Raw genomic sequence first — 17,545 nt, forward strand, 5'->3', positions numbered from 1 at the left:
GTACAGTAACTCACCTCTATATTCAGGTACAGTAACTCTCCTCTCCTCTATATTCAGGTACAGTAACTCTCCTCTATATTCAGGTACAGTAACTCTCCTCTATATTCAGGTACAGTAACTCACCTCTATATTCAGGTACAGTAACTCTCCTCTATATTCAGGTACAGTAACTCTCCTCTATATTCAGGTACAGTAACTCTCCTCTATATTCAGGTACAATAACTCTCCTCTATATTCAGGTACAATAACTCTCCTCTATATTCAGGTACAGTAACTCACCTCTATATTCAGGTACAGTAACTCTCCTCTATATTCAGGAACAGTAACTCTCCTCTATATTCAGGTACAATAACTCTCCTCTATATTCAGGTACAGTAACTCTCCTCTCCTCTATATTCAGGTACAGTAACTCTCCTCTATATTCAGGTACAGTAACTCTCCTCTATATTCAGGTACAGTAACTCACCTCTATATTCAGGTACAGTAACTCTCCTCTCCTCTATATTCAGGTACAGTAACTCTCCTCTATATTCAGGTACAGTAACTCTCCTCTCCTCTATATTCAGGTACAGTAACTCACCTCTATATTCAGGTACAGTAACTCTCCTCTATATTCAGGTACAGTAACTCTCCTCTCCTCTATATTCAGGTACAGTAACTCTCCTCTCCTCTATATTCAGGTACAGTAACTCTCCTCTATATTCACATACAGTAACTCTCCTCTCCTCTATATTCAGGTACAGTAACTCACCTCTATATTCAGGTACAGTAACTCTCCTCTATATTCAGGTACAGTAACTCTCCTCTATATTCAGGTACAATAACTCACCTCTATATTCAGGTACAGTAACTCTCCTCTCCTCTATATTCAGGTACAGTAACTCTCCTCCATATTCAGGTACAGTAACTCTCCTCTATATTCAGGTACAATAACTCACCTCTATATTCAGGTACAGTAACTCTCCTCTCCTCTATATTCAGGTACAGTAACTCTCCTCTATATTCAGGTACAGTAACTCTCCTCTATATTCAGGTACAGTAACTCTCCTCTCCTCTATATTTAGGTACAGTAACTCTCCTCTATATTCAGGTACAGTAACTCTCCTCTCCTCTATATTCAGGTACAGTAACTCACCTCTATATTCAGGTACAGTAACTCTCCTCTATATTCAGGTACAGTAACTCTCCTCTCCTCTATATTCAGGTACAGTAACTCTCCTCTATATTCAGGTACAGTAACTCTCCTCTATATTCAGGTACAGTAACTCTCCTCTATTTTCAGGTACAGTAACTCTCCTCTATATTCAGGTACAGTAACTCTCCTCTATATTCAGGTACAGTAACTCTCCTCTATATTCAGGTACAGTAACTCTCCTCTATATTCAGGTACAGTAACTCTCCTCTATATTCAGGTACAGTAACTCTCCTCTATATTCAGGTACAGTAACTCTCCTCTATATTCAGGTACAGTAACTCACCTCTATATTCAGGTACAGTACCTCTCCTCTATATTCAGGTACAGTACCTCTCCTCTATATTCAGGTACAGTAACTCTCCTCTATATTCAGGTTCAGTAACTCTCCCCTATATTCAGGTTCAGTGCTGTGTGGTTAGTAGGCAGCATCTAAAGAGTTAGATAAAAGGTGAGATGCTTAGTTCCTTAGTTCGTCACCATGTTGCTGTAAGAGAGGCCCTGAGAGACTCAGTGGCGCTTCTAGCCTGTCCACTGTGCACCATGGAGTTGGTGTATCGCTGTATCTTCCATCACTGTTCCCTATAGGAGCCTCCTGGACGACCCTCGCTTCCACCACTCTCTGGTGAACGGTGTGGCTGAACCCGTGCCTTACTTCACCCAGCTGAGACAGACTGCTTACTCCCCTACCACACCTCTCCCTGGGGCTGCTTCGCCCTATCCTGGTACCTCCAGGCCCTATCCTGGGACCAGGGAGGCCCATCCACCTTACCCCCCTACTCCTCAGCTCCTCATGGGGGGCAGTCTGTACAGTGCTGGGGTAACAGAGGTAACAAAGCAACAGCCACAGACCCCGAAGCCAACAGTGAAGCGAGAGCATCAGTTCAGCATTCAGGAGACCATCCGCAGGTGAGCTGGGTGGGTGAGGCGACATACAGTTGAAGTCGGATGTTTACATACACTTAGGTTGGAGTCATTAAAACTCATTTTTCAACCACTATTCAAATTTCTTGTTAACTATAGTTTCTGCAAGTCGGTTAGGACATCTACTTTGTGCATGACACAAGTAATTTTTCCAACAATTGTTTACAGACAGATTATTTCACTTATAATTCACTGTATCACAATTCCAGTCGGTCAGAAGTTTACATACACTACGTTGACTGTGCCTTTAAACAGCTTGGAAAATTCCAGAAAATTATGTCATGGCTTTAGATGCTTCTGATAGGCTAATTGACATAATTTGAGTCAATTGGTGGTGTACCTGTGGATGTATTTCAAGGCCTACCTTCAAACTCAGTGCCTCTTTGCTTGACATCATGGGAAAATCAAAAGAAATCAGCCAAGACCTCAGAAAAAATTGTAGACCTCCACAAGTCTGGTTCATCCTTGGGAGTAATTTCCAAACGCCTGAAAGTACCACGTTCATCTGTACAAACAATAGTACGCAAGTATTAACACCATGGGACCACGCAGCCGTCATACCGCTCAGGAAGGAGACGCGTTCTGTCTCCTAGAGATGAACATACTTTGGTGTGAAAAGTGCAAATCAGTCCCAGAACAACAGCAAAGGACCTTGTGAAGATGCTGGAGGAAACAGTTACAAAGTATCTATATCCACAGTAAAACCAGTCCTATATCGACATAACCTGAAAGGCCGCTCAGCAAGGAAGAAGCCACTGCTCCAAAACCGCCATAAAAAAGCCAGACTACGGTTTGTAAATGCACATGGGGAGAAAGATCGTACTTATAGAGAAATGTCCTCTGGTCTGATGAAACAAAAATAGAACTGTTTGGCCATAATGACCATCGTTATATTTGGAGGAAAAAGGGGGAGGCTTGCAAGCTGAAGAACACCATCCCAACCGTGAAGCACGGGGGTGGCAGCATCATGTTGTGGGGGTGCTTTGCTGCAGGAGGGACTGGTGCACTTCACAAAATAGATGGCATCATGAGGAAGGAAAATGATGTGGATATATTGAAGCAACATCTCAAGACATCAGTCAGGAAGTTAAAGCTTGGTCACAAATGGGTCTTCCAAATGAACAATGACCCCAAGCATACTTCCAAGTTGTGGCAAAATGGCTTAAGGACAATAAAGTCAAGGTATTGGAGTGGCCATCAAAAAGTCCTGACCTCAATCCTAATTTTTTACTAGGATTAAATGTCAGTAATTTTGAAAAACTGAGTTTAAATGTATTTGGCTAAGGTGTATGTCAATTTATGACTTCAGCTGTACGTGGGGCAGGGCTTTAGGTGACCAGTTATGGACGATTTAGTGGCAGTCTATACAGGAAATACTTCAAACAAATATATGACCAAACCTTTTACAGATTGACTGTTAAGGGTAGAAATATCAGATACCATATTATAAGGTAATGAACACGTTTTGAATGTTGTACCCATTGAATTAATGTGGATTAAGGGACTGTTTCTTTGGTAACCTCTGTGTTCACTTCTGCTACCCCTCCTCCCTCTCCTCTTCCTCTCCTTCCTCTCTTCCCTCTCCTCTTCCCCTCCTCCCTCTCCTCTTCCTCTCCTTCCTCTCTTCCCTCTCCTCTTCCCCTCCTCCCTCTCCTCTTCCTCTCCTCTTCCCCTCCTTCCTCCTTTCCTCTTTCCCTCTCCTCTTTCCCTCTTCTCTTCCCCTCCTCCACCTCTTTTTCCTCCCAGGTTGCCAGAGTTCTGTGACGTGACAGAGGAGGTTCTCCTCAACACCTTACAGAACCTGATTGTGGAGGCCTTCCTGGGAGAGCTGGTCCTTACAGCCAGGCCACGAATCATCGCCCTTCCTCCTGTCTCTGCCAGGTCTGTCAGAACCTCCTGGATGCCAGAATAGCCTGTTCTCAGATCTGTTTGTGTGGGCTTGTCAACTCCTATGGTCAGACCCACACCCCCTCCAGCTTGTACAATGATCATAAACCGATTTTCTACGGAGAGTTGATCTATCAAGCATGTTCATTAGTCCAGACTCCACAGATTACACATTTTTATTGATCACAATCATTTTCAACCATTATCAATAACGTTAAACCATGACTTATCACTCGTTGATGGATATAGTAATTAGCTATGTTTCCATTCATTTATCCAGTGAATTCTTGTCGACGTTGGTATCCCGAGTGGCGCAGCGGTCTAAGGCACTGCATCTCCTGTGCTAGAAGCGTCACTACAGTCACCCTGGTTCGAATCCAGGCTGTAACACAACCGGCCGTGATTTGGAGTCCCATAGGGCGACGGGTTTGGCCGTCATTGTAAATAAAGAATTTGTTCTTAATTGACTTGCCTAGTTAAATAAAAGGTTAAATTCGCGTAGAATATAGATGCGACAGTTGCCTGCTAGGGTGAGTCGATAGCAACAAACAGTTGGACGTAATGACGTCACACCAAACAACAACAAACACCTGCTGTGTCATATAAATGTAGTGGGTCAATAGTTTCCAATCACCCATCTAGCCAAATTGCACATTTAATAAATTGGAGACAGCCTACAGCCTGTATGACATCCCACACATCTGTTTAATGTATCAGGTTACCTGTGAAAAGGAGAGAATGACAAAATGAACCAATATTTGCCATGTTCCACAGGCCTTCCCTGTGGCTCAGTAGTTCCCTGTGGCTCAGTTGGTAGAGCATGGTGTTTGCAACGCCAGCATGGTGTGTGCAACGCCAGGGTTGTGGGTTCGATTTCCCACGGGGGCCCAGTACAATATATATATTTTTTTAAATGCATGAAATGTGTATGAATTCACTACTGTAAGTCGCTCTGGATAAGAGCGTCTGCTAAATGACTAAAATGTAAACGTACTGCCATGGTGAAACTTGCACTGCTGTAGATCTGAAATGTAATTGCCAGAAAAAGCAGGGCCGAAGCAATTCATGCATTCTTGAAAGTCGGGACAATTCTTGTCCAGGAAAGAAACAGTTTTTCGTTCAAGCAGTGGGCATTTAGACGTTAATGTGGCGTGAAGCTTATAGATGCGTGATGACATCACGTGCCCACCCGCGTACCTTCAAAAGTATTCGGCAATGATCATTTAGTCAAAACTATTTCCACCATCATGTCTCAATAAAGAAAGTTTGACAAAAGAAAAAAAAATCCACCTGTCAAAAATGTCTCCTATATCTGCCATTTCCATTACACAATGTTAGGATTTTTGTATTTTTGCAGACTGCTTTTGTCAAATAAACCTGGATCGATGGAAACCTGCCTACAGACTGCTCTGTTTCGTCTTATCTAGGAGGAACAGCTGTGGTTCCAGGAGGCTGTCTAGAGGGGCCACTGACCCAGACAGGAGCAGAGAGACCAGGGGGGCTCCTCCTCTGGGTCTCAGCTTCAGCCCTGGCCCCCACCTACCACCCTCTGCACTACTGGCCAACCTGGACCTAACCTAACATGGACCTAACCAGTGTTTTACTCCACACAATGCCTCAACATTACTTCATACCCAATAAATAACTTGAAAAAAAAATAAAAAAATGAAAAGTTCAATGAAAGTTGATTTGACCATTTTAAATAGCGATTCACGTCTCGATGCCCTGATCTACAATGTGTTTAGTACTTTCACACCCTCATTTACCTGATAGTATCTCTGTGAAGCGCTGGACAGTTTCACTTCACTATTTCTAGCCTTTTATAATAAACTCAAACATTGAAAACAGACCATTCCAAAAACATTTTTTGTTTATTAAAAAGGAATTCAGTCCACAGTAGTTAAGACTTTGGCACCTACAATAAACATTTTTTTTTTTAACAAAACGTGTGCACCCCAAATAGCATTAAAAAAAAATGCTTGGATAAAAGGGATAAATAAAAACACATTTCTTTTTTGTGTGAAAATTAAAAACAGCAGTTGAGATCGGTATAAAACAATGCAACTCAACTGGCAGCCATCTTAGAGCTTCCGTCCACAAAATGGCAGAAGTACATGAAAACAACAGATACAATTCTGAACATTGAATGAACACCCACTTGCAGTGTACCTCTGTGATACAACTCTTGCATTAAAGCAGTGGTATTCAGCGGGGACCCCATCCCCCCCCCGATAGAATTTCTGGGGACCAAATTTCTTTACGATCCCACCCCAAATCTAATGACAACCTTAAAAAAAAAAAATTATCTGCAAATTTCGATTTTTACATAAACGTCTTCTCAAAATGAAAAGAAACCAATAAATACATTTATTCAAAATTTTATTTTTCAAATTATTTCTCTAAAATGTTTGTATAATGTCCCATACAATAATCTGTACTCTTAATTTTTGGTTCTTAATTTTTTTTATATATATATATATATATATATATATGTAAAACATTTTGGCGACCCCACTCAGACCACGACTTTGAATACCACTGCATTAAAGACCATGCTTGGTTTTAAAAAGGAATGTATTTTATTTTTTGACTGGTAGTTGAAGTCTCCAGAGAGATTTTAAATACATGAAGATAAGGTTCTCATGTGAGACCTCTGTATCCAAAAGTGGTACACTATATAGGGAATTAGGGTTATACTTCAAAACACTGATCTTAACTCTCTGTAGAACCATTTGACCTACGATGGGATAGGTTGGAAATATTCTCCATTCCAGATAACTCACGATGCCGTCAGAGTTTTCCCATTGTAAACTTCTGAATGTTTCTCTGGGGTAAAATCTCACATCAGAGAGAGAAAGCTCTGGTCCGGGCAGCACAGAGTAGAAACAGATTAGGCTACAGGAGGAATGGGAACAGCACATAGTAGAAACAGATTAGGCTACAGGAGGAATGGGAACAGCACATAGTAGAAACAGAGTAGGCTACAGGAGGAATGGGAACAGCACAGAGTAGAAACAGGGTAGGCTACAGGAGAAATGGGAACAGCACAGAGTAGAAACAGATTAGGCTGCAGGAGGAATGGGAACAGCACATAGTAGAAACAGGGTAGGCTACAGGAGAAATGGGAACAGCACAGAGTAGAAACAGAGTAGGCTACAGGAGAAATGGGAACAGCACATAGTAGAAACAGAGTAGGCTGCAGGAGAAATGGGAACAGCACATAGTAGAAACAGAGTAGGCTGCAGGAGGAATGGGAACAGCACATAGTAGAAACAGAGTAGGCTACAGGAGGAATGGGAACAGCACATAGTAGAAACAGAGTAGGCTACAGGAGGAATGGGAACAGCACATAGTAGAAACAGAGTAGGCTGCAGGAGGAATGGGAACAGCACATAGTAGAAACAGAGTAGGCTACAGGAGGAATGGGAACAGCACATAGTAGAAACAGAGTAGGCTACAGGAGAAATGGGAACAGCACATAGTAGAAACAGAGTAGGCTGCAGGAGGAATGGGAACAGCACATAGTAGAAACAGAGTAGGCTACAGGAGGAATGGGAACAGCACATAGTAGAAACAGAGTAGGCTACAGGAGAAATGGGAACAGCACATAGTAGAAACAGAGTAGGCTGCAGGAGGAATGGGAACAGCACATAGTAGAAACAGAGTAGGCTGCAGGAGGAATGGGAACAGCACATAGTAGAAACAGAGTAGGCTGCAGGAGGAATGGGAACAGCACATAGTAGAAACAGAGTAGGCTACAGGAGGAATGGGAACAGCACATAGTAGAAACAGAGTAGGCTGCAGGAGGAATGGGAACAGCACATAGTAGAAACAGAGTAGGCTGCAGGAGGAATGGGAACAGCACATAGTAGAAACAGATTAGGCTGCAGGAGGAATGGGAACAGCACATAGTAGAAACAGAGTAGGCTACAGGAGGAATGGGAACAGCACATAGTAGAAACAGAGTAGGCTGCAGGAGGAATGGGAACAGCACATAGTAGAAACAGATTAGGCTACAGGAGAAATGGGAACAGCACATAGTAGAAACAGATTAGGCTACAGGAGAAATACTGAACGGCTTTAGGACCTCTGTACAGATTTTCCATTTTCTCTTTTCATTGAAATGTCTCGAAAGACTAGGTAGGACAACGGAACCAAACATTAAAATATAAAAAGACCCTTTCTTTGCCTTGTGGGTATTTTGAAGTGACGCTATAGAAAGGAGTGGCAATGTGGAGAAGCAGCAGGATGGTGGTTATTGGTCACACCACTGATTTAAGGTTAGTGAAGGACAGGAACAGGAAGGCACCACGCAGTTAACACTTCCTACAGTAATATGTTCCACAGAGTACTTCTGTGACAGCATGGGAAGACATCGCCATAAAAATACAAGTCTATAAGAATTCAATAGGAATTATATTTCTATGGGCAACACATAGGAAGTCTCACCAAGTTGACTACTTAAAAAAATAAAATAAAAAATGGTGCATGCTAGCAGTCTTTCGTGAGACTGACCCTAGTGCACTCTAGGTTTTATAACTCTTGTGTAAGGCACAGATATAGTGCCTTTCAGAAAGTATTCGCACACCTTGACTTTTTTCCCACATTTTGTTATGTTTCAACCTGATTTTTTTTTTTTAAATATGGATTAAATTGAAATTATGCGTCAATGATTTACACACAATACCCCATAATGTCAAAATGGAATATTGTTTTGTAGAACATTTTGTAAAGTAATAAAATGTTAAAAGTTGAAATGTATTGAGTCAATATATTCAACCCCTTTGTAATGGCAAGCCTAAAGTTCGGGAGGAAAAATGTGCTTGACAAATTGCATAATAAGTTGCATGGACTCATTCTGTGTTCGATAAGTGGTTAACATGATTTTTTTTTAATGACTACACCATCTCTTTACCCCACACAAGTGTCTGTAAGGTCACTCAATCTAGTAGTGAATTTCAGCTCTAAGAGACTTACACAGAAAGGTCCTTCTACAAAGTATTGACTCAGGGATGTGAATACATAAATAAATTAGATATTTATGCATTTCATTTTCAATATATATTTGCAAAAATTTCTAAAAACATTTTCACTTTCATTAAAATCTATTTAATCCATTTTGAATTCAGGCTTGTAACAACAAATTGTGGAATAAGTCCAGGGATAGGAATACTTTCTGAAGGCCCTGTATGTGAGTAGAGTCTGAGGAGGAGGAGGAGGAGGAAGAGGATGTTGTTCTCCTCTCCTTTACTCGGAGGGTTGCTGTACGTCTGCTAGGAGCTCTGGTCTCAGACACTCTATAGGGCACTGGATGTTCTGTCAGGAAGACAGAAAGGAAACGTTGAGTTCATTTAAAGTACATGTTAGCATGATAGTCAATAAGGAAATGTATGATATACAGCTGAGCTCTATTGACATACGAGAGGTCACAAAGACATTTGTGTCAATGTTATTATGGGCCAGTAAGTGGCAGGATTAAAGGTCAGTCTTTAGAATCCTAGGAGCACAGAATTAAATAAAAACACTAGAAAGGTCACTGGCAAACCTTTAACGTAACTACCGGTCGGCCATCTTGGTCAGGGAAACTGTATAATAGTGTATCTCTATGCCTGAGAGGCCTGGGAACACCTACCAGTTTCTTCAGGGCGTTCTCCCTGTAGCGGTCGAATGCGTCTTGGTGTATTTGAGGCTGTAGCAGATCCACATCTACCTCAGTCTGAGTTCCTGGTCTTCTGCAGTTCTCACAGCGCCAGCCCTGAGGACAGGACACGCACACCATTCACCACATAGAACACAAAACAGCGAGACCACTGACAGTCTCGTACATCTGTTGTGTCATTAACATTCAGTCCTCACCTGTAGAATTCAATTTCACTTTGATGGTCCACCACATGGTGCATACTGCATCCAGTTTACCACACATTCACAACTTTCTCTTGCTTAGTCTAGACTCCCCTTATTTGTGCTTTTTGTTTTACTTCCTGTGTACTACACCACAACATCCTGTGCTCCACAGTATGGAGTTGAGGGGGGTCTTACCTGCTGTCCTCCGTAACAGGTGCAGGTACAGATAGCTCCCAGGTATTCCTTCTGCCACTGGTTTCCCACCTGGTACATCTTACCCTCGTCATAACACGTCGACTCATCTGTAGAAACAAATAGATCATTCACCATAACAACGTGCACGTACAGTAGGTCTCCGGTAATTCTCTTGCCCTCGTCCCATTATCGTAGCGACCTGAACTTTTACTGTGGATTGGATATTTTCTTTTCACATTGTTCTGGACAGAAACTATGGTGTACCAGAACAGCTCAGCAGTATTAAAAGGATCCGTGGACTTGGTACACGCTGGTGTGAATTAAAACAACTTGTCAGCCGTTAATTGATCTCTAAGCTAGTAGCGTCCGGGTACTTACGTGGCTCGCACTTGAACTCTCCCTTCCCGTTTCCCAAACAGGTACAGCTCATCATGTGACCGTTCTCAGCGTGGCGATCCCACTTCTCTCCTATGCGGTAGTTGTTCCCGCTGTCATGACACCACTCTGTAGGAGGGAGAAGGTGAAGAGGGGAATAGGGGAAGTAGGAGAGAGGACGGGGGGAGGGAGAGGGGAGATAATACTAGTGAAATTAATCCAAAATAAGTTTTTTTTGGGGGGGGGACAGATGGCCATGTCTCCTCGACTCCTCCCACTCTGGTGGAGAAAGGTGTCTGATTGGACCCAAACATTCTGAGCTTCACTGAGACCAATTGGACAATTCATCCCTCATTCACACAAAACATCAGTCATTTGACCCATGACCTTTAGCATTCAGACATGATGATGATGGCATGATGTCTCACGGTTTGGTATCATCTGGTTATGGACTGACAATACAAACCCCAGACATAACAAGCTCTATCCCTGCCAGTGGCATGTTTTACTACAGTAGAACAACATGCTGCAGGGACTAGCATGGACAGACCTTAGCCTTTCTATCAAACCATTTTATCCCAGAATAAAATGTGCTTTAAGAATGCTTTAATTTAAGTTCTGCTTCGATTGATTTAGTCATTTTAACAAATACTATAAAATGAGAGAAAATAAATACCGTAACTGTACAATTTAGTATTTTTTTTCTCTTCATTTTGGTAATCTAGTCAGGTCTGCCCATGCTAAGGTACGATATAAGGGAGTTTTGTATTAGAAACATTATGGGATGGGTTAGAGTCACTCACTGGATGAATCACATCTGAAATGGCCACTGCCCAGCCCCAGACACCTGCACCACAGCTTAAAGCCTGTCTCTGACATACGCTCCCACTCTGAACCCACATCATGGTAGGTGGCTGTGAACGTGTCATAGCACACGTCTCTGTTGGAGGGGAGGTGGTCTCCTGGAACTACAGGGAGAGAGAAGGGACAAAACATGTTAACAAATAATAAAACAACAAACAGATGGACAAAGCAAACTATTTATCAACAGATGTGATTTCACCAAAAACTAAAGAACTGATCACCAAAAACTAAAGAACTGATCACCAAATACTAAAGAACTGATCACCAAATACTAAAGAACTGATCACCAAATACTAAAGAACTGATCACCAAATACTAAAGAACTGATCACCAAATACTAAAGAACTGATCACCAAATACTAAAGAACTGATCACCAAATACTAAAGAACTGATCACCAAATACTAAAGAACTGATCACCAAATACTAAAGAACTGATCACCAAATACTAAAGAACTGATCACCAAATACTAAAGAACTGATCACCAAATACTAAAGAACTGATCACTAAATACTAAAGAACTGATCACCAAATACTAAAGAACTGATCACCAAATACTAAAGAACTGATCACCAAATACTAAAGAACTGATCACCAAATACTAAAGAATTGATCACCAAATACTAAAGAACTGATCACCAAATACTAAAGAACTGATCACCAAATACTAAAGAACTGATCACCAGCTTCAAAACAATACATTAGAAGGACGCTGGACAACAACACATAACTCATGAAAAAGTATTTATTGAAAAGTCTAATGTTATTCATAGTTATTCCACGGCACACCACCACAGGGTACTGGAGAGAGTGTAGCATGTCCATGAGATTATGGATAATGTAGTCCTACCAGCGTTGCCAGCGGTGACTATCTCCTCCAGGACCTTCTCCCTGCCCTGCCCTCTCATGGCCTCCACAATGACGTTATAGGAGGCTCCTGACGTCAACCCGATCAGAGTGGCACTGGTAGAAGTGCCTGGTAATCGCATCTGGTAGAGAGATGGAGATTGTTTAAGGGGAATAGCAATACCTGTGGTGTGAGAATCATTCACTTTTGACACCGTGTATGTTGTAAAGAGAACTACAGATACGCTAGTACACCTTGGTACAGTTCATCTGAATACAGGTATTTTGTGTGTAGTATTCTCACCTGGAACATCTTCTCTTCGAGGTTGGTGATTGGGCTACAGGATACCATGTACTCTGAGCTCTGGGGAACACCCTGCCATGAGATGGTTGTGTGTGTCTGGGCCTCCTGCGGCACCCCAAACCCGGTCTCATTTTCAGGGAACCCAAACGGAAGACCCGATAACGGACCCTCGCTCACCCGGACCAGGGGCACTCTCTGGCCATCGGGGCCTGGGACGGGGATGTAGACCAGGGGTTCACGGTGGTGGATAGCTGGGCCCTGGTTGTCCCTGCCGTTGGGGTTGGGGCCCAGGTTCTGGTACTCTGTGTAGATGTGCTGGCCCTGCTGGCCCAGCGTGTCCTGGCCGTTAGTCCCCACCAGCTGGACGTGGTTCTCGTTGAAGTTGGGGCTGGGGTTCAAGTTGGGGTTGAGGGGAAAGTTGGGGTTCAAGTTGGTGTTGAAGTTGGGGTTAGAGTTGGTGTTGGTGTTGAAGTTGGGGTTGGGGTTTCCGTTAGGGTTGGTGTTGAAGTTGGGGTTGGTGTTGGGGTTTCCGTTAGGGTTGGTGTTGAAGTTGGGGTTGGTGTTGGGATTTCCGTTAGGGTTGGTGTTGGGGTTTCCGTTAGGGTTGGTGTTGAAGTTGGGGTTGGTGTTGGGGTTTCCGTTAGGGTTGGTGTTGAAGTTGGGGTTGGTGTTGGGGTTGGTGTTGGGGCTTCCGTTAGGGTTGGTGTTGGGGCTTCCGTTAGGGTTGGTGTTGGGGTTTCTGTTAGGGTTGGTGTTGGGATTTCCGTTAGGGTTGGTGTTGGGATTTCCGTTAGGGTTGGTGTTGGGGTTTCCGTTAGGGTTGGTGTTGGGATTTCCGTTAGGGTTGGTGTTGGGATTTCCGTTAGGGTTGGTGTTGGGATTTCCGTTAGGGTTGGTGTTGGGGTTTCCGTTAGGGTTGGTGTTGAAGTTAGGGGTTGGTGTTGGGGTTTCTGTTAGGGTTGAAGTTGGTGTTCCCGTTTGGGTTGGTGTTGGGGTTTCCGTTAGGGTTGGTGTTGAAGTTGGGGTTTGGGTTGGTGTTGGGGTTTCCGTTAGGGTTGGTGTTGAAGTTGGGGTTAGGGTTGGTGTTGGGGTTGAAGTTAGGGTTGAAGTTGGGATTAGGGTTGGTGTTGGGGTTTCCATTAGGGTTGGTGTTGGGGTTTCTGTTAGGGTTGAAGTTGGGGTTGGTGTTCCCGTTTGGGTTGGTGTTGGGGTTAGTATTGGGGTTCCCGCTAGGGTTGAGGGGAAGGTTGGGATTGGGGTTGAAGTTATAGTTGGGGTTGCCATTAGGGTTGGGGTTTCCGCTAGGGTTGAGGGGGAGGTTGGGATTGGGGTTGAAGTTAGGGTTGGAGTTAAAAATTGGGTTATGGTTGGCACTGCCATAGAAGTTGGGGTTCCCATTAGGGTTGGTGTTGGCATTGCTGTTGGGGTTGAGGGGAAAGTTAGGGTTAGGATTGGTGTTAGGGTTGAACTGGTTGGGGTTGCCATTAGGGTTGAGGGGGTGGTTGGGGTTCACATTGAAGTTCCCATTGGGGTTGAACTGACTGGGGTTGGTGTTGGGATTCCCATTGGGGTTGAAGTTAAAGTTAGGGTTGGGGTTCACGTGGAAGTTGGGGTTACCATTGGGGTTAAACTGGTTGGGGTTCCCATTAGGGTTGGTGTTGGGGTTGAGGGGAAAGTTGGGGTTAGGATTGGTGTTGGGGTTGCTGTTAGGGTTGAACTGGTCGGGGTTCACGTTGAAATTTCCATTGGGGTTGGTGTTGGGGTTCCCATTGGGGTTGAAGTGGAAGTTAGGATTGGGGTTCACGTGGAAGTTGGGGTCACCATTGGGGTTGAACTGGTCGGGGTTGCCGTTTGGGTTGAGGGGAAAGTTGGGGTTAGGGTTGGGGTTCGTGTTCACATTAAAGTTGGGTTTCCCATTTGGGTTGCCGTTATAGTTGGGGTTGGTGTTGGGGGGGTAGTTGGGGTTTCCATTAGGGTTGGTGTTGAAACTAGGGTTGCTGGGGTTAAAGTCGAGGTCGGTGGGGAAGTTGGGGTTAACCTCGTCCTCGGGTACATCCAAGATGTCGAGGCTGGGCCGGTGGGACACAGGGAGCTGGGATGCCAGTTCTAGCAGAGAGACGGGTTAGGAGCAGAGCAAGCAGAGCGTTAGAGACCGGAGAGGAGCTGCAGCAGCAGCTAGGTTCAACCAGCAGGAGCTGCAGCAGCAGCTAGGGTTCAACCAGCAGGAGCTGCTGCAGCAGCTAGGTTCAACCAGCAGGAGCTCCTGCAGCAGCAGCTAGGGTTCAACCAGCAGGAGCTGCTGCAGCAGCTAGGGTTCAACCAGCAGGAGCTCCTGCAGCAGCAGCTAGGTTCAACCAGGAGGGGGAATGATTGGGACACTACAGATAGAGTCCTCTTGTCTATCCTGTTGGATTCAATGGGCAGCTCCTGCAAACTGCAAAGCTTGCCACTAGTGCACATCGTAACTTTTGAATCATTTAGTTTAGATATTCAAAAGGTCAAGAGCGTTATCTTAAAGCAGCTGAGCCAATTTTGTGTTGTCTCTGTATGTATTAATTGCTTGCCTGCAAAAAAAGCCATTGTTACAACAGCCACATATTCACAGAGTTTCACTGGTTTTGTAATAACTTTTCTTCATCCTCATTTGTTCCATTCAGAAAAGAGGTATCTGACCTCAAGGCTTTTTCCCCTGGTTAAATAAATGTTGTTCAGATGGGAAGGTTGATTGTTGTACTTACGAGTTCTAGCCTTGCCCACTAGAGGAGTGCTTCTCAGAGCATTCTGCAGGGTGACGATCTTGATGACGTATTCAGTTCCTGGTTTCAGACCTTTAAAAGAAACAGAGAGCGAGGGAGGGACTTAATAAAAGAAGCAGGTTACAATAGACAGGTTAGCTGACAAGGTCACGAAAAACGGCACGCGCACGTCGAACGGTCGGATAGCTACAACAATGACAAGAAAGCAGCCATGTGGGGAATCAGGGTCCAGGTACGTTGTCCATTTCAAATGATATGTTTATAAAACCTGTACCAGTAGACTGCAATTAATAAAAACTATTACATAAATACATAGTTGAATAATACATTATACATTCAGTATGAACAGGAAAATAACTAAACCAAAAAGTGGGCCAGCGTCCGTCCGTCCCTATCCCAGCCTCCATCACACCCAGCCAGCATGTCTCCACCCCAACCTCCCATCCCACCCCCCCAGCATGTCTCCACCCCCAACCTCCACACACCCCCCAGCATGTCTCCACCCCCAACCTCCATCACACCCCCAACATGTCTCCACCCCAACCCCCACCCCCAGCATGGCTCCACCCCCAACCTCCCACACCCCCCAAGCATGTCTCCACCCCCAACCTCCATCACCCCCCCAGCATGTCTCCACCCCCAACCTCCCACACTCCCCCAACATGTCTCCACCCCCAACCTCCATCACACCCCCCCAGCATGTCTCCACCCCAACCTCCATCACATTCCCCTAAACCCACCCAGCCAACCTGTCTCCACCCACAACCACCCATCCCATTACCCTAAACCCACCCAGCAATGTCTCCACCCCCAACCACCATCCCATTCCCCTAAACCCACCCAGCCAACCTGTCTCCACCCCCAACCACCCATCCCATTACCCTAAACGCACCCAGCCAACATGTCTCCACCCCCAACATGTCTCTCGCGGAGGAGAGGCACTCGAGGCGGCCTAATGGTTCGACTTAGGAGGCGCGCAAATCACCCACCGCTTACGAGTATATTACTCGCTAATATTCAGTCTTTGGATAATAAAGTTGATGAGCTTAGAGCAAGGATTCCTTTCCAGAGAGACATCGGGGCCTGTAACATACTTTGTTTCACGGAAACATGGCTCTCTCGGGATAGTTTGTCGCACAGACAGGAATAAATATCTCTCCGGCAAGCAGAAGGGCGGAGGGGGGTGTTTCATGATTAACAACTCATGGTGTAAATCTAGAAACATACAGGAACTCTAAGTCCTTTTGTTCACCCGACCTAGAATACCTCACAATTAAATGCCGACCATATTATCTCCCAAGAGAATTTGCCTCCGTCATCGCCACGGCCGCCACCCTAAACCCATCGCCGCGAAACTGAAAGCGCGAACCACCGCATTTAACAATGGCAAGGTGACTGGTAATATGGCAGAAAATTAACAGTGTAGTTATTCACTCCGCAAGGCAATCCAACAAACAAGCTAAACATCAGTATAGAGATCAAGTGGAGTCGCAATTCAATGGCTCAGACACGAGACGTATGTGGCAGCGACTACAGACAATCACAAACTACAAAAGGAAAACCAGCCACGTCGCCGAGACCAACGTCTTGCTTCCGGACATGCTAAACACCTTCTTCACTTTGAGGATAATACAGTGCCACCGACTCGGCCCGCTACCATGGACTGTGGGCCCTCCTTCTACGTGGCCGACGTGAGTAAAACATTTAAATGTGTTAACCCTCGCAGGGCTGCCGGCCCAGACAGCATCCCTAGCGGTGTCCTCAGAGCATGCGCAGACCAGCTGGCTGGTGTGTTTACGGACATATTCAATCTCTCCCTATCCTAGTCTGTTGTCCCCACATGCTCCAAGATGGCCACCATTGTTCCTGTACCCAAGAAGGCAAAAGGTAACTGAACTTAATGACTACCGCCCCGTAGCACTCACTTCTGTCATCATGAAGTGCTTTGAGAGACTACACCCGTCACTGCAGGAGGCCTTTTTCGTAGGCCGTCATTGTAAATAAGAATTTATTCTTAACTGACTTGCCTAGTTAAATAAAAAAAATAAAAAAAAGGTTAAATCAAAAAATAAATACATTTGACAAATAAAATTCAAATTCCAGATCGCATAGTAAAATATTTTAGCAGCATTTGCAAGTAAATGGTTGCACTGTAGAGCCATTGAATCTAAGCTGACCTCGCCCGTGTGGCTCCACGGTTGCATGCGCGTCAGCCTTGTTTACTAAAACAACCGGAACTCTCCACACTATTGTCACGTTCTGACCTTAGTATGAGGTCATTTTCCCATAGTAGATTGGTCAGGGCGTGACAGTGGGGGTGTTTTTGTCTATGTATTTTTAGTTTTCTGTTTTCTATGT

The 17,545-nt window shown here is 44.5% G+C and overlaps 2 protein-coding genes across 4 annotated transcripts in view; one reads left to right on the forward strand and one right to left on the reverse strand.

Moving 5' to 3' along the window:
* Nucleotides 1-6,127, forward strand: part of cfap65 (cilia and flagella associated protein 65) — a 57,199-nt gene extending 51,072 nt beyond the window's left edge. For both annotated transcript variants that reach the window (XM_045704912.1, XM_045704913.1), the window contains 3 exons: nucleotides 1,781-2,101; nucleotides 3,863-3,997; nucleotides 5,431-6,127. In XM_045704912.1, the coding sequence (XP_045560868.1) occupies nucleotides 1,781-2,101; nucleotides 3,863-3,997; nucleotides 5,431-5,584 (610 nt within the window). In that variant the 3' untranslated portion in view covers nucleotides 5,585-6,127. The remainder of the gene's footprint in view (nucleotides 1-1,780; nucleotides 2,102-3,862; nucleotides 3,998-5,430) is intronic.
* The window catches only part of fn1a (fibronectin 1a), a 70,258-nt gene continuing 58,568 nt past the window's right edge, over nucleotides 5,856-17,545 (reverse strand). For both annotated transcript variants that reach the window (XM_045704910.1, XM_045704911.1), the window contains 9 exons: nucleotides 15,170-15,259; nucleotides 13,463-14,537; nucleotides 12,432-13,365; nucleotides 12,132-12,270; nucleotides 11,221-11,385; nucleotides 10,421-10,546; nucleotides 10,043-10,149; nucleotides 9,636-9,758; nucleotides 5,856-9,319 (listed from right to left, as the gene is read on the reverse strand). In XM_045704910.1, the coding sequence (XP_045560866.1) occupies nucleotides 9,251-9,319; nucleotides 9,636-9,758; nucleotides 10,043-10,149; nucleotides 10,421-10,546; nucleotides 11,221-11,385; nucleotides 12,132-12,270; nucleotides 12,432-13,365; nucleotides 13,463-14,537; nucleotides 15,170-15,259 (2,828 nt within the window). In that variant the 3' untranslated portion in view covers nucleotides 5,856-9,250. The remainder of the gene's footprint in view (nucleotides 9,320-9,635; nucleotides 9,759-10,042; nucleotides 10,150-10,420; nucleotides 10,547-11,220; nucleotides 11,386-12,131; nucleotides 12,271-12,431; nucleotides 13,366-13,462; nucleotides 14,538-15,169; nucleotides 15,260-17,545) is intronic.

This window comes from Salmo salar, chromosome ssa21, assembly GCF_905237065.1.
Source record: "Salmo salar chromosome ssa21, Ssal_v3.1, whole genome shotgun sequence".
In the NCBI taxonomy this organism is placed as follows: Eukaryota; Metazoa; Chordata; class Actinopteri; order Salmoniformes; family Salmonidae; genus Salmo; species Salmo salar.